This window comes from Aristolochia californica, unplaced genomic scaffold (genome assembly GCF_029961685.1).
Source record: "Aristolochia californica isolate CCGP_79_NKW_82.1479 unplaced genomic scaffold, dmAriCali1.0.hap1 SCAF_14, whole genome shotgun sequence".
NCBI classification, from domain to species: domain Eukaryota; kingdom Viridiplantae; phylum Streptophyta; class Magnoliopsida; order Piperales; family Aristolochiaceae; genus Aristolochia; species Aristolochia californica.
Window position 1 is genome coordinate 26904553 of NW_027181815.1, and position 12845 is coordinate 26917397.

General features: G+C 38.4%; 2 protein-coding genes across 3 annotated transcripts; both read right to left on the minus strand.

Annotated features, from left to right (window-relative positions):
* Positions 1-2691: 2691 nt before the first annotated feature.
* Positions 2692-4647, minus strand: LOC137949534 (NAC domain-containing protein 2-like). The gene is made up of 3 exons (XM_068795601.1): positions 4399-4647; positions 3780-4054; positions 2692-3485 (listed from the first exon to the last, which is right to left on the minus strand). The coding sequence occupies exons 1-3, from the start codon at positions 4556-4558 to the stop codon at positions 3075-3077; spliced, it is 846 nt and encodes a 281-aa protein (XP_068651702.1). The 5' UTR covers positions 4559-4647; the 3' UTR covers positions 2692-3074.
* Positions 4648-6662: 2015 nt separating this feature from the next.
* Positions 6663-11502, minus strand: LOC137949533 (multiple organellar RNA editing factor 8, chloroplastic/mitochondrial-like). Of its 2 annotated transcripts, none has more exons than XM_068795599.1 (5): positions 11359-11502; positions 8941-9326; positions 8134-8231; positions 7956-8021; positions 6663-7870 (listed from the first exon to the last, which is right to left on the minus strand). In XM_068795599.1, the coding sequence occupies exons 2-5, from the start codon at positions 9312-9314 to the stop codon at positions 6852-6854; spliced, it is 1557 nt and encodes a 518-aa protein (XP_068651700.1). In that variant the 5' UTR covers positions 9315-9326; positions 11359-11502; the 3' UTR covers positions 6663-6851. The 2 variants fall into 2 exon arrangements, with proteins under 2 accessions (XP_068651700.1, XP_068651701.1); XM_068795600.1 differs by lacking the exon at positions 11359-11502 and adding an exon at positions 11059-11348.
* Between the last annotated feature and the right edge of the window lie 1343 nt (positions 11503-12845).

Below are 12845 nucleotides of genomic sequence, written 5' to 3' on the forward strand. Positions count from 1 at the left end.
TCTTCCATGTTATTGATGAGCCAACTTATAACCATGTTATCATTTTTAACCCACTTATGGTAGGTTTCATCTTCTTCATCAATCGGAGGAGGGAATTTAGTCACGAGTAATGAGAACCCTCCGTAACGATTGTGACCAACAAAGGTAATTGGAGAGACCTCTGAGTGGAATCATAGTAATACAGAGTATATCATTCTTATTACTATTGTGTCTACTCTCCATGATAAGGCAAGTCAAATGTGGAGGTCAAAGGAAGGGGCCTTCTTCAAATAACAATTACTCAATGTAATTTGAAGAACCCATTACTCAATTCCTCTTATATTCTTAAAAAAAAAAAATAAGAAGGTAGATACAACCGATTAGGCCTTAATCCAAACTCCAACACAAACCGAGAGAGAGAACAAATATTTAGAGACAATTTAAAGGCAAATCATAACACTTGGGAGACAATTTATCTTCAACTCATAGGAATACTTCAATGTAAAAATAAATCAATTGTTGAAGGTCAAGAGAAATAACAAAGGGTAAGTGAATGTTGGAATTTCATCAAACATATAATGGGCATCCAACAACTTAACACAAACCCATGAGCACCATTAAGTAGGAGAAATTACGACAACATGTGCTGGAATTCTACCTCAAATGAGATTGATCCAAGTTACATAAAGGTAACTGAATCTCAACCATTAATCTTAATAAGATACAAACAACAAATGATCTTGATCACGCTTGGAATTGATTTACAAGAAGATCAAGATTATAACATCATTTTAGTCATAGAAATAAATCTTCACAACATATAAAGATTTATCTTGACTTGATGTGATTTAAATTTCAAGAAGTAGAAAAGTTGTAAAGAGGAATATGTAAATAAGTAAAGAAAAAAAATTGTAAATAAGAAGAGAATTAACTTATCTCTTCATGGCTGAACTCCTTCTTTTACAAACTTCTTGAACAGATTCCATAATAACTTCACCAAGTGAGATCTTAAACTCCTTGCTCTGATACCATGTAGAATTTAGGATCTCATGAGAGGAACTTTATATCAACGAGGAAGAAGAAGAAGAAGAGAGAAGGAAAGGAGAAGAAGAAGGATGTGGAAGGAGAGAGTTTGGATTAAAAGAAAAGAGGTTTGCGTCAAAGAGAGAATGAGGGCTGGACGAATTTGTGGAATAAGAGGAGAGAGCTTCAATGCCCTACCTCTTAGGCAATGCCTTTCTTTTATAGTCTTTACAATGCCCTTAGGGCTATAACTTGATGAACCAAAAGACATAAAAAAAAACACGTATTTACACCCCTATGCCATCTTTAAGAAAAACACCATAGTTCACACATATGTCACTCCTTTGACATGTGGGCTTCTTGTCTTGAGCTTGTGGGTTTGAGCCCATCTTCCAATAGTGTTTTCAAATTTTAATATGAACTATTTGTTAAATGAGACAACTAGTCTATATCGTGTCAACATATGTGAGAAAATAATTTTAGTTATGTTGTGAGGTGAGAATGAACCAACCCACTTTTAATTTGATAAAAACAACATGAAAGGTAATGTTAATATGTGATATCATCTTGGCAGTGTTACAAGGTGGGACCCACCATGATAACGTGAGGTGGCATGATGGGTCATCACACGAGTTGGCATACTTATCACATGAATTGGAAGATTTAGCAATCAAGTGGGACCAACCATGATAACGTATCTCACAGAAGAGTTTCAGTTTAAAGGAGTTTTAGTTATGTTAGTCTTTTATGTATGTTGAGTTATTTAATTATATTAGAACTTATTTTTTAAATATTAAAGTTTGGGTATAATTGAGACAAAGGTAGTTTAATTGTATTTGGATTCTACTACTTTACTCTATTATAAATAGAGGTTCATATACTCTGATTACATCAAGTCAATAAGCTCTCTATTTCTCAACTTGTGAAGAATCTCTCACTAACCTAAACTCCTTTTTTCTCTTTCTCTTCTCTTTTCTCTACTCGATCCCTTGCTCAAGATTTCAATCATGAGATCCTAAATTCAACATAAAATATGAAATAAACCCTAGTACAATGTGTTTGCTCTTCAAACAGAATAGGGAAACATCCAAACCAATAAAGTACACTCACACTTGATCTTAGCTCTTTTATACATCAATCTTATGTGGCATCATAACAGAAGATCAAAAAGTCATCTACTTAGTCTTTTAGTTATACTTAATTAAGGACAAGGGTATTTTTAGTCTCTTTGTATATTTTGCTTGCACCATAAATAAAGGTAGAGAGTACGGCTCCACCTAACACTCTTTTATTCACCAGAGTTTGTTCAATTTTCTTGTCCTTTGTTTTTGTTTTATCAATAATCTTGCTTGATTCAAGTTTTGTTTGAATGGAGTTTAAACTAAAATTGCATCTTTACTTCTTTGACTGATTAGTAGATTTGATTCAGCCATAACTTTTCTTTTTCTTCTCCTTGACGACCTTTTAGAAGTTTTTTTCTCCCATCGCCTTGGCTGAAAGTCCAAAAAATTCTATGAGATCTTGCTGATCATTTGACTAAGCCACCTCCATTTACTTAAAGATCTCATCTCACCTATAAAAAAATTGTTGAAGGAAGATACTTATCTTGTTATCTGCTAATTGATCAATAGCATGGAAGAATTAGCTACAAATAATATTGTCCTTTTAGACACTAGGAAAATCCTTAGCCCTTGAGAAATAAATTAAATCAGCCATCTCATCAGACAATGAATTAGTTCTTCCTGCCAAAATCGAAGAATAAGCAAAACTGAACCGAAAGCCAATTTGAAAAGAAAAATCCCCATATAACCCAAACAACTGACTAATAAAAAAAGACCATTTATAACTGACCTTCACTGCTTCCATATATATACACTAGGGATACCAAATACCTGTTTCTTTTTGCTACCAAGAGTCAACTTGCCATCCACCCTTTTTCCTTTCTTCCCCTCCAATGCCTACTGAGATACCGCCAATATAGTGTACAAAGCGCGACAAAGAATTGACTCAGCCTGAGATGAGATTTAACTCAGCTTTTTTCAGGCCAGTTTCGGAAAGGACGGAGCATCGATTTAGAAAGGCTTCTGCAAGTACATGAACATGTCCGAGTAGTTATTGAACACGGGCGAGAGTTGTACACTCTCCAGCTGCTGGAAAGGGTTGTTCCCGACCGTGGCGTCCATGTTATTTTCTGGGATTTCGAGGGTTCTTTCCCACGCCTTCCACTTAGGCTGGCTCTGCACCTCCCTCTCGCACGCGAACTCCGGGCTCACTACGTGCTCCGAGCAACTCGAGTCGGTTGTGTGGAGTCTGGGTATGGAGTCGGACGAGTCGAAGTAGGCGAAATCGGTCGCGGGGTTGGAGATATCCGGCTTCTGTTCCGCCGTCTCCGTCTTGTAAACCGGTCTGCTGTCCACCCCCGAGGACCGGGTCTCGACCGTTCCCTTCTTGTTGTAGATTCGACACAGAACCCAATCGTCCAGCTAAAAACAGTAAAAACAAAAATGAGACACGTGTTGTACCCCTTATGAAAAATATCTATCGAGTCCAAACCTATCGTGGTGGACCCCATTTGGAGGAAAGAGACAAAAAAATGGAACAGTCACCATCAACAACCCACTTGCAAGAAAGGATGGGCCCGTTCTATGGGCCCGTAATGGCCCACCCGCAAAGTCCTTTTGCAGTCAGTTTGGAGGTTTAAGGCGGCCCACCTATCCTTTACTAATTAATAGGATTGGATTAAACCCCAATAGCGAGAAAGGCAGTAAGCTTTATACCCTTAAACTGTTTTTCTTGCGGACCGACCGGTCGACGTCGGCGAGGCGGTACTCGTGCATGATCCAGTTGGTTTTCTCGCCCTTTGGAGCCTTCCCGGCGTAGAAGACCAAGGCTTTTTTTATCCCGACCGGCTTCGGAGTCCCGATTGGTTTGTCGGCGCCGGTAGCCTTCCAGTAACCCGCACCGGCGGCCCGGTTCGGTCTTGACCCGTTCGGATACTTCCGATCCCTTGGAGAGAAGAAGTACCACTCTTTCTCGCCGTACAGAGCCATCCCTGTTCCATCCACAATCAGTTTTCAATCTTCATCCAAACAAAACCTACTAGTTCCTATTGTACAGAAAGGTAAAAGAACAGGAAATTTAAGACAACAAAGGAAAAAAAAAAAAAAAAAACTGCCGACAATTCTTGATTTAGTAAATTCACGCTGATATTCATGCAGCAATGCAGAATAGAAGAAATCGAAAGACGAGGTAGAAATTCTATTCGAATTTTGCCAGGAGCAATTGAGGAAGAAATGAAATCTCTCGCAGGACAAGAAACAAAAAGAAAATCTGCGGCAAATCATCCGTGAAGAAATAACTGAGAATTGAAAATCCTCGTCCAGTGTAGACAATCACCTGGGAGTTGCCACGGATTGAATCTGTATAGATCTATCTCAGCGATGATCGGGACGGCAATAGACTGTGAAGCGCACTTGCGGCAAAGATAGTGCATCACCAGTTCTTCATCCGTCGGGTGAAATCTAAATCCCGGTGGCAACTGCAATTCTCCCGCCATTTCTTCTCCGTCTCTCTCTCTCTCTCTCCTTCTCTGATCCGTTTCCTCTTCGAGTTTCTTCTCTCTCTCAAAGCCAAATCTGAGTAATCGAAACTCGAAACTTGAACACAGAGCGAAGGCAGGGAATTTATGGAGGATCAAAAAGAGAAAACCGAGGATGAAGGGCCACGTCGCAGCCGCCGCCCGGTGGTTTCTAGAAGTACACGTGTGTTGCGACCGCCTAATAACGACAAAAACTGGTTGACTGGATGGAACACGTGTCGGTCTTCGAGCGGTCCTGCCGCACACTAGTGTGTGACGGTGGCGGTATGTTGAGTCACTGCTTATGTCAGGGTTTTGGATCGGTTCGGCCTCCCCGGTCCCTCACGGTAACTTTCCGCGAAAGTCCGTGCTGGTGAGTCGACTCTCCCAAACTCGGATCCCACGCGTCCGTCCAGTAATGTCCAAGAAATCAAATACCGTTGGCTGGAGGGAGGAGGGACCCGAAGTGAACAGCAGGAACACGTGATAAAATGGAGCCGCCGTGGAACCCTGGGAACCGTTGGATTTTGGGATCGTGACTTTCACAAGTATGAAGGGGGTGGATTAGGTGTCGGCAGGAGACAAAACCACGTCGGCATCGAGCTAAGAGAAGCTACAAAAGGGCTACAATAATGACACGTATTTAATGGGCCGGAAAAGTAGTGTGGCAAGGTTGAAATTCACATTTCAATCGTTTTGAAGGGGGAAGGACCACGTTGTAAGCATTTTGGACATCTTCTTTTGAGAACTAACACCAAGGTGGAAAAAAAAAATTCAGCCAGTTCATTGTAGGATAGATGTTGGTCCTTTCCCATGATAATGCATTTAAAGGGTATGTCCACTAGATTGAATAAGAAATTACGGTTATAACCCCAATGGCCTAACTTACTTTGGATAAAGGGTAGGCTAGTCGCCGCAAACGGAAGATAAACAAGCTCGGAAACTCAAGGAGAAACTTCTTTACACAATTTATAAGAGTTTACAATCCCTGTTAGCTGATGAGCCGATTCGTTAGCATAGATTTTTTATTTTATAAAAATATTTTTTACTCTAATTGTTATCGTCAATTCATTCTTGAGTTGGTTGATAATTGTTTTTATTTACTTCAAACCTCATAGATGATCGATCGTTCAACCCTTTTGGATCTCTCAACATCTAATGTTGTTGTTTACCTATGGAATACATATTATTAATGGAAGCGCTTGCTATTTCTTTTAGGTATATTAAGCTGATTATTATACATTAGTATATTCCATTGCAAAATCTTTGACTCCTTTATGATACTTTGTAGTTCAATGGTACTAAGGTCATCATAATATTCTATTTTTTTTTTAATTTTTGAAGTTTTAAATATAAGTTAGAGCTCGGGCTGTTAAAATTTTTGGGTTTGAACTCGAGTTCGCAATATTCATTAATATGTTCCATTACAAAGTCTTGGACTCAAACTTTGTTAAAAAATTCCGGGCTCGAGGCTGAGATTAAACTCAAGGTCAAAGTATTCAAATCAAGCCAAGTTTGAACATATACAAGTTCAAGTTTGGCTCTACTCTATACCACCCCTACTTTTAAAGCTATGGCGTACTATAAAATGCTATAAATTACAGTTTTTTTTTACGCCACTCAAAAGAGGTGAAGGTGAATGTGAAAGTCCTTTTATTTTGCTCCTTCCCAAAAAAAAAAAAACGGTTTCACATTTGCTCCAAAGTTGGTCCCAACTTTCCATCTTAGAGATAGAAAACGCTTTCACCGACCAAAAAATCTTGGAATTGTCAACACAAGAATACTACTGAGACAAGCCAAATAACAGTCCAAGAAGAAGAAGAAACGTACATGTAGAGCAGATAAACATCACCAGAAAATGTGGACACGCCAAAAGGAAACATGAATTCAAGTGGGATCCAGCAAATTTATGCCATTCGATAATAATGTGCAGAGAGACAAAGAAGATCAGAGGAGAATACGGGTGTAAAGCAATCAATTTAATGAACTTCAATTTCACTGATCAAACACACTAAATGCGAAACCTAATAGATAAATTACACAAAATTTTCATCTCCAACTGCAACCAAATTAAGGAGACAAATAGAGAAGCAACTTGAACTTTGACAAGAAAAAGTAGCAAGTCTACAAGTAATCCTTACAGAAAACACTTCAACTTGATAGCAGAAATATGTCTAAGCTATAATATCATTGGCAGCATATGACTAAGCTCTATTCATATCTAATTGTTCAGTTCTGTGACATATCCTTAAAATTTACACCATAGCATCAACTACTGATCTCTGCCAGGAATATCTCTTCCCATGTCTCCATTAGGGGCATAGCTATTGTAAAAAGGATCTTGCCTGCCTCCCATGCCTTGCCTCTGATAATTCCCTGGCCCTTGATTGGAGTAAGTTCCAGGGTGACCAGAAGTTGGCATACCACCTGCTCCTTGGCTTTGGTAACCACCTCCCATTCCCTGGTTCTGATATCCAGGGTTGGCCGGTGGAACACCTCCCACTCCCTGATTCTGATATCCAGGGTTGGCCGGTGGAACACCTCCCACTCCCTGATTCTGATATCCAGGGTTTGCCGGTGGAACACCTCCCACTCCCTGATTCTGATATCCAGGGTTTGCCGGAGGAACACCTCCCACTCCCTGATTTTGATATCCAGGGTTGGCTGGTGGAACACCTCCCACTCCCTGATTCTGATATCCTGGGTTTGCTGGTGGAACACCTCCCACTCCCTGATATCCTGGGTTTGCTGGTGGAACACCTCCCACTCCTTGATATCCTGGGTTTGCTGGTCGCCTGCCTCCAAGTCCCTGGTTTGGGTAAGTTTGGTTGTTCGGTGCTCCACTCATCCCTGGACTTTGATATCCCTGGTTCTGGAAGCCACTGTTTGGAATGGCACCCTGGTTTGGATTCTGATGCCCACCACTTGGCATGCCTCCTTGTGCCTGGCTCTGGAAACCAGTGTTAGGCACCCCTCCCTGGTTCTGGTAACCAGGGCTAGGCATGCCTCCTGTAGGAATAGTCCCTTGGTTCTGATATGGTGCAGTACCTGTACTACCTGTACCAGGATTAGGTGAAGTTTGCACATCACGGTTGGGCATTGGATGAGGAGCCATGTTCACATCCCGACTCTGCATATTCTCTCTCCTCCTCTCAAAGTTCCTTGACCTGTCAAAATTTCGCGGCCTATCATTTCGCCTAGATCTCTCATTGGCACGTGCATTGTTTCTAATCCATTCCTCATGATACTTAGGATCATAAGGAACTGCTTTCCCATCAATGAAGGGCTCTCCTGCAAAGGAAAAACGGTATTGGTACCAGCTAACTTCCAACAACATTGGAAGAAACTAACAAGCAAACCACAAGTATAATCTCACCTCCATAATCCTTATTTTTCACATCCAAGTAAGAATCAGGAAGAACCCACCTAACTTTTGGCAATTCTGCAGTGTAATCAGACACTCTATTAATCCACAAAATCCAAAACAAAGGAAAGTATAGTATCTGCTAGTAAATCACAAAAGTGTCCCTAAGGCGAGACCAAGTGAGGCATACCCTTGATTTTGTATGAGAGTTCCTCTGACACAAGACATCCAAAGGCAAAGTAGCAGCGAGTTGAGACTGAATAAATTTTTTTCCGTGCTTCTTCTTCACTGTTGAGAAAATAAAATGAGACAAAAGTAATGAATGCATTGTAAATTCTCATCTGATTAAGAAAAAACTGTTAATGATGTTGTGTAAGGCTGGTTACACCCCAAAATTACAAGAAAGAGTCAGGATATCATTTTCCCAACACATGAGTCCAGGAAAATTCAAACCCATGATCAAAGTGGAACTACTGACCAGCTAATGACCTCTCTAGCACTCAATTAACCAGTCCAAAACATGGAGTACACATAGAGGCCCTGACTGGCCAGAACTTTTAGGCACTAAAAATCAGAACAGATTGTACATATAGTGTTCTATTAAAGCACAAACTAATTTATGTTTGACAAGAAACTCAAATAGCAATAGTGGGTAAGCCTTCACAGGGAGGCGATCAATTGAGAAAATTTCACAAAGTTTAACAGAATGTAGAGTCTTATGAAAAGGAATATTTTATTCGGTGAAAGAACAATGAAATTGGATTGCAATTAGCATCTCCGTTAAGGAGCAACCTCAAAATCTCAAGGCCCAATTAGGAACAGTCATACGGAAAAAAAAAGAATGGTTAGTATCCATGTTACTCATTAATTGTAAAAATTTGAAAAACCATCTTCCAAATAATCAGGATAATAAAGCATTATGCAAGAAATAAAACCTTCAACTAATATTGGACAAACGCAATCAAACTAATAAGCAGAGCAATAATAAAAAACGAACCTTCCAACAACCTGGGCCAGGGTCTTGATGTAGCTATCAATAATATCATCTCTCGTAGCATTTTCTTCTGGAGGTTCCAAGACAACAAGCCAATGTTCAAAATCACATCCATCAAGCAAAATAGTCTCCTTTGGTGGACGATTTGACCAATTTGGAGATGGATCATTTAACGAGGATGTAGTCGGACGGCTTGAAAAATAGCGAAGACCAGTAACAGCAGGATGCTGGTAATATTCTTTCACTGCTACAAGAAAGCGAAGGCGAAGATGAACTGGAGGAACGCGAGCAAGAGAAGATGAATTAAAAGAACGGGATAGTAGAGACACAAAAGTAGGTCTGGATATTAAGGCTCGGCCAAGGAATGATGCCGCCATGGTTACCAAAATCTGTCAAAAAATGCAGTTCACAAAAACATTAGAGCAATTGTATGGGAGAACACAGTATGATAAGATTATATGAAAAACTTTACTTGATATGATTGGCTACCCAGACTATAAAATTTAAAATGAATAAAGCTTTTTCTAAATCTACTTTCAAAAAGTTAGATACCACATAAAAACGAAAAACATAATAAGGCAACGAATTTAATATTTAGAAAAAAGCAAAGAATGTACTCTAATTTAAAGAAAAAATGTCCCTAAAGTGCCTGATCAGAACTATCCTCAAGATGGACAATCTAAATCCTGTAGATAAAACAAACTCTACCTAAACCTTTCATTATGCATTGTTTAGTTTAATCTCTCACTATATATTGCCTTGCAGTTGTTAACTGAGATTTTGCACTTACTTCAGAAAGAGAATTCCACAATAAATGTTTTCTTCATGAGTCAAAAGGAGCATACTTAATGTTACTAATGATCTCTCTTTTTGTAATTCAAACCATGTGGTACTCGAACAGTGAGGCCATAAAAAGTCTGGTTGGACTTGGATATACTAGTATCTGAATATAGTATTTGACATTTGCCTACCCAAAATTTTGTAGATAATACTTTTTCTGAAAAGTAAATTTATTGAACTAAACATTATTAATCTGAAAACAACAGAAATTACATAAAAAAAATATGTGGAACAAATTTCCAACTAAACATTTAATTTGGAAGTGGAAAACTACATAACAGAAAAGTATAGGTAACGCATAGCATATCAATATCATGATTATATAAGAAAGACCAATAGAAAAGATTTAGATAAGAAAAAAAACATAACAAGAAGGAGAAGTAAAGAAGCAAAACACAAAAAAAAAAAAAAAAAAAACATTAATATACACAAGATGTAGGATGATTAATGAATCTGCACTCATAACCAAAAAAAAAAGTTGAAGCTGAACAGTGGTGGTGGAAGGAAGACAATGATTTCTAACTCCAGAAAAGACATTTTCTGACACACCAAAAATGGATTTTTTTAAATGGTATTTTTAACACCACAGAACATGTAAAAGGGCTTTGGTTTCGGGAATTTCTAATAGGTGTCCAGAAAACAGAGAGAAGACAGATTTTTTTTTTTTTTGAGAGAAGACAAATTATAAAGTACAAAACAGAGGAGCGCTTTAGGAAGGGCCAAAAAACAGAAGTTTCATCATGCAATCTCACAGACAAAGAGATAATAATGCAGCCAAAATGGTAGCTGTTGTTGAGCGACAAGTTTATAACAGCAGAGAGGTAACTGGCTAGGTAGAGTAGGCCTAACAGAAAATGGAGAACGAAAAATTGATATAATATTTACTGAAAAGGAATATTGAATATTTATCTCATTTATTTAATGATTTACACATGATTAAAAAACGAGAAAGCGAAAAACCAAGGAATTTGATAACTATAAAATATTAGTATAAAGTTTAGCTTAACGGAAGGGAACATAGATGAACCTTAAATTAATTAAATAAATAATAAAACTCTCAGGAAAAAAAGCACAGGACAAAAATTTGTGTAATCATATGTAACACAAAATAACGTATAAAATAAAAACAAAGACAACAGGGGAGTAAACATTAAGAAGAATTACGCAACAAATAAAAGCAGAATAGCAAAACCCTAATTACAGACACAAAAGGATTGTTGAAACCCCTCCTGTAACTTATAGAAAATTGGAAAGTCGAAACCAAAGAAAGCCAATAACTACCGAGAGCCTTCAAGGTTCACGAAAGAAGAAATGCAACAAACTTGAGGCGCAGGCGGTATAGGCCTTCGGAGAGGGTAAAAGTAAAGGCTAGGATTTGCCACAAATTTCTGGGAAAACTGTCTCGGGAAATACTTGATAACAGACTCCCTCAAAAGAAAGCCATGCCGAGCATGCGGTAAGGAACTTCTATCAGGTGCACCAGAAACCAGAGAGAACAAGTGATGAGAGCCAAGGAAGGGTTTAGGGTTTAAGGAAAGAGAAAGCAATTTCGTGATATTGGAGAAAGAAAAGAGAGATCACCTGGAAGAACCGCGATGGAAAGCGACGGCGAGCAACCAGCTCAGAAGAGGAGAAATGCCAACCGGCAACAGTTAAGATGTTTAGTCGGTGAACAAGCGGCAAAGCTCGGAGAGGGAGTCAAGGGAGGGAAGCGAGGGTGAAGAGGCTGCAGTGGAAGATAGATATAGACTCGCTACATGGGTAAATCGGTAAGAGCCCTAGGGCCCGGTTAGTTCCCAACACCCCACTGTAGTGAAAATGAATTACCACTTACCCAAAACCATTGGTGTAGGTAATGTGAAAGTGAATGTGAATTATCAGTCTTCCGGTTCACGAATAACTTAAATTGACGTAAATAATTGAATTGAACTTAAATAAATTAATTTAATTTTAAGAAAACAAATTCCAGTGTTAATGCCCCAAATGAAAAGTATGATATAAATAAGAGAATGAGTAACCTTTTATAATATACTTAAATAGAATATATACCTAAATAGATAATTAACCAAAATAAATATGGTTACTACACTTATAAGTGATTTAACGTGTACTATTATAATATATCAATATCCTAATTAATGAAAAACTATATTATATTACTTAATGATTATAGTTTATTATAAATTAAAACAATAATTACATGTGACTAGAATAAATTATTTAAAATAAATAAAAAAGTTAAAAATAACATAAGTGAATATAATAAATAAATAAATTATTTTATAATAACATAAGATATAGTTTAACATTAAAAATTACTGTTTTAATACAAATAAAAAATACATAATAAATATATATATATATATATTTATCAATAACATAATATATATTTTACATATTTTTAATTAATAATATATTAACAAAAAATGAAAAACTAATGGTTTAATTAATTGGATAATTAAACCAATTATGACGATGGTTTAATTTTTCCTAACTTAGGAAAAATTAAACATCGTCTTCCTCAGTGGTGGGCCAGCAGGCAACGACGACAGAGGCGACGCTCCGACGGTACACCGAGAGGGAGAAAAGAGGGAGGCCGAGAGGCTATGCTATAGAGGTCGAGAGGGGGAGAGGGAGGTCGAGAGAGAAGAGAAGTCGAGAGGCCGAGAGGCTCGGCGACAGAGGCTCGGCCTCCCATGCTCTGTGACGGAGGTCGAGAGGGAGAGGAGAGGGAGGCTGAGCGGGAGGAAGGCCGATGGGGGTGGGGGAAGAGGGAGGAAAAAACAAAAACTTTGCTGAAGGATCGCGGGGGGAGAGGGGAAGGAGCAACGTGCGTCGTGCGCTTCAATCGGTTGATTCGCAAAATAGGTATGAATCAACTTTCCCCAATTTTTGCCTGAGCGAATGGTGTGTAATCTCACTTTAATGTAATTCATTCTAAACTAACGCCATTATTTAATTAACTAAGTAATGCAGGGGGAATTCATTCTGCTTCATTGTGGACTAACCCCCCAAAATCAAAGCCATATTCAACTCTTCTCACCCTAAGTTGAATTTCAGAAGCCAAT

What these genes read in the sequence shown, in the direction of transcription:
- LOC137949533 (XM_068795599.1), bottom strand. Translation starts at nt 9,314, where the DNA reads ATGGCGGCATCATTCCTTGGCCGAGCCTTAATATCCAGACCTACTTTT. An exon ending in ACTCTCATACAAAATCAAGG is followed by an intron (nt 8,022 to 8,133) that starts GTATGCCTCACT and finishes ATTACACTGCAG; the next exon opens with AATTGCCAAAAGTTAGGTGG. An exon ending in GAAAAATAAGGATTATGGAG is followed by an intron (nt 7,871 to 7,955) that starts GTGAGATTATAC and finishes TTTCCTTTGCAG; the next exon opens with GAGAGCCCTTCATTGATGGG.
- LOC137949534 (XM_068795601.1), bottom strand. Translation starts at nt 4,558, where the DNA reads ATGGCGGGAGAATTGCAGTTGCCACCGGGATTTAGATTTCACCCGACG. An exon ending in CAATCCGTGGCAACTCCCAG is followed by an intron (nt 4,055 to 4,398) that starts GTGATTGTCTAC and finishes TGGATGGAACAG; the next exon opens with GGATGGCTCTGTACGGCGAG. An exon ending in GCAAGAAAAACAGTTTAAGG is followed by an intron (nt 3,486 to 3,779) that starts GTATAAAGCTTA and finishes TACTGTTTTTAG; the next exon opens with CTGGACGATTGGGTTCTGTG.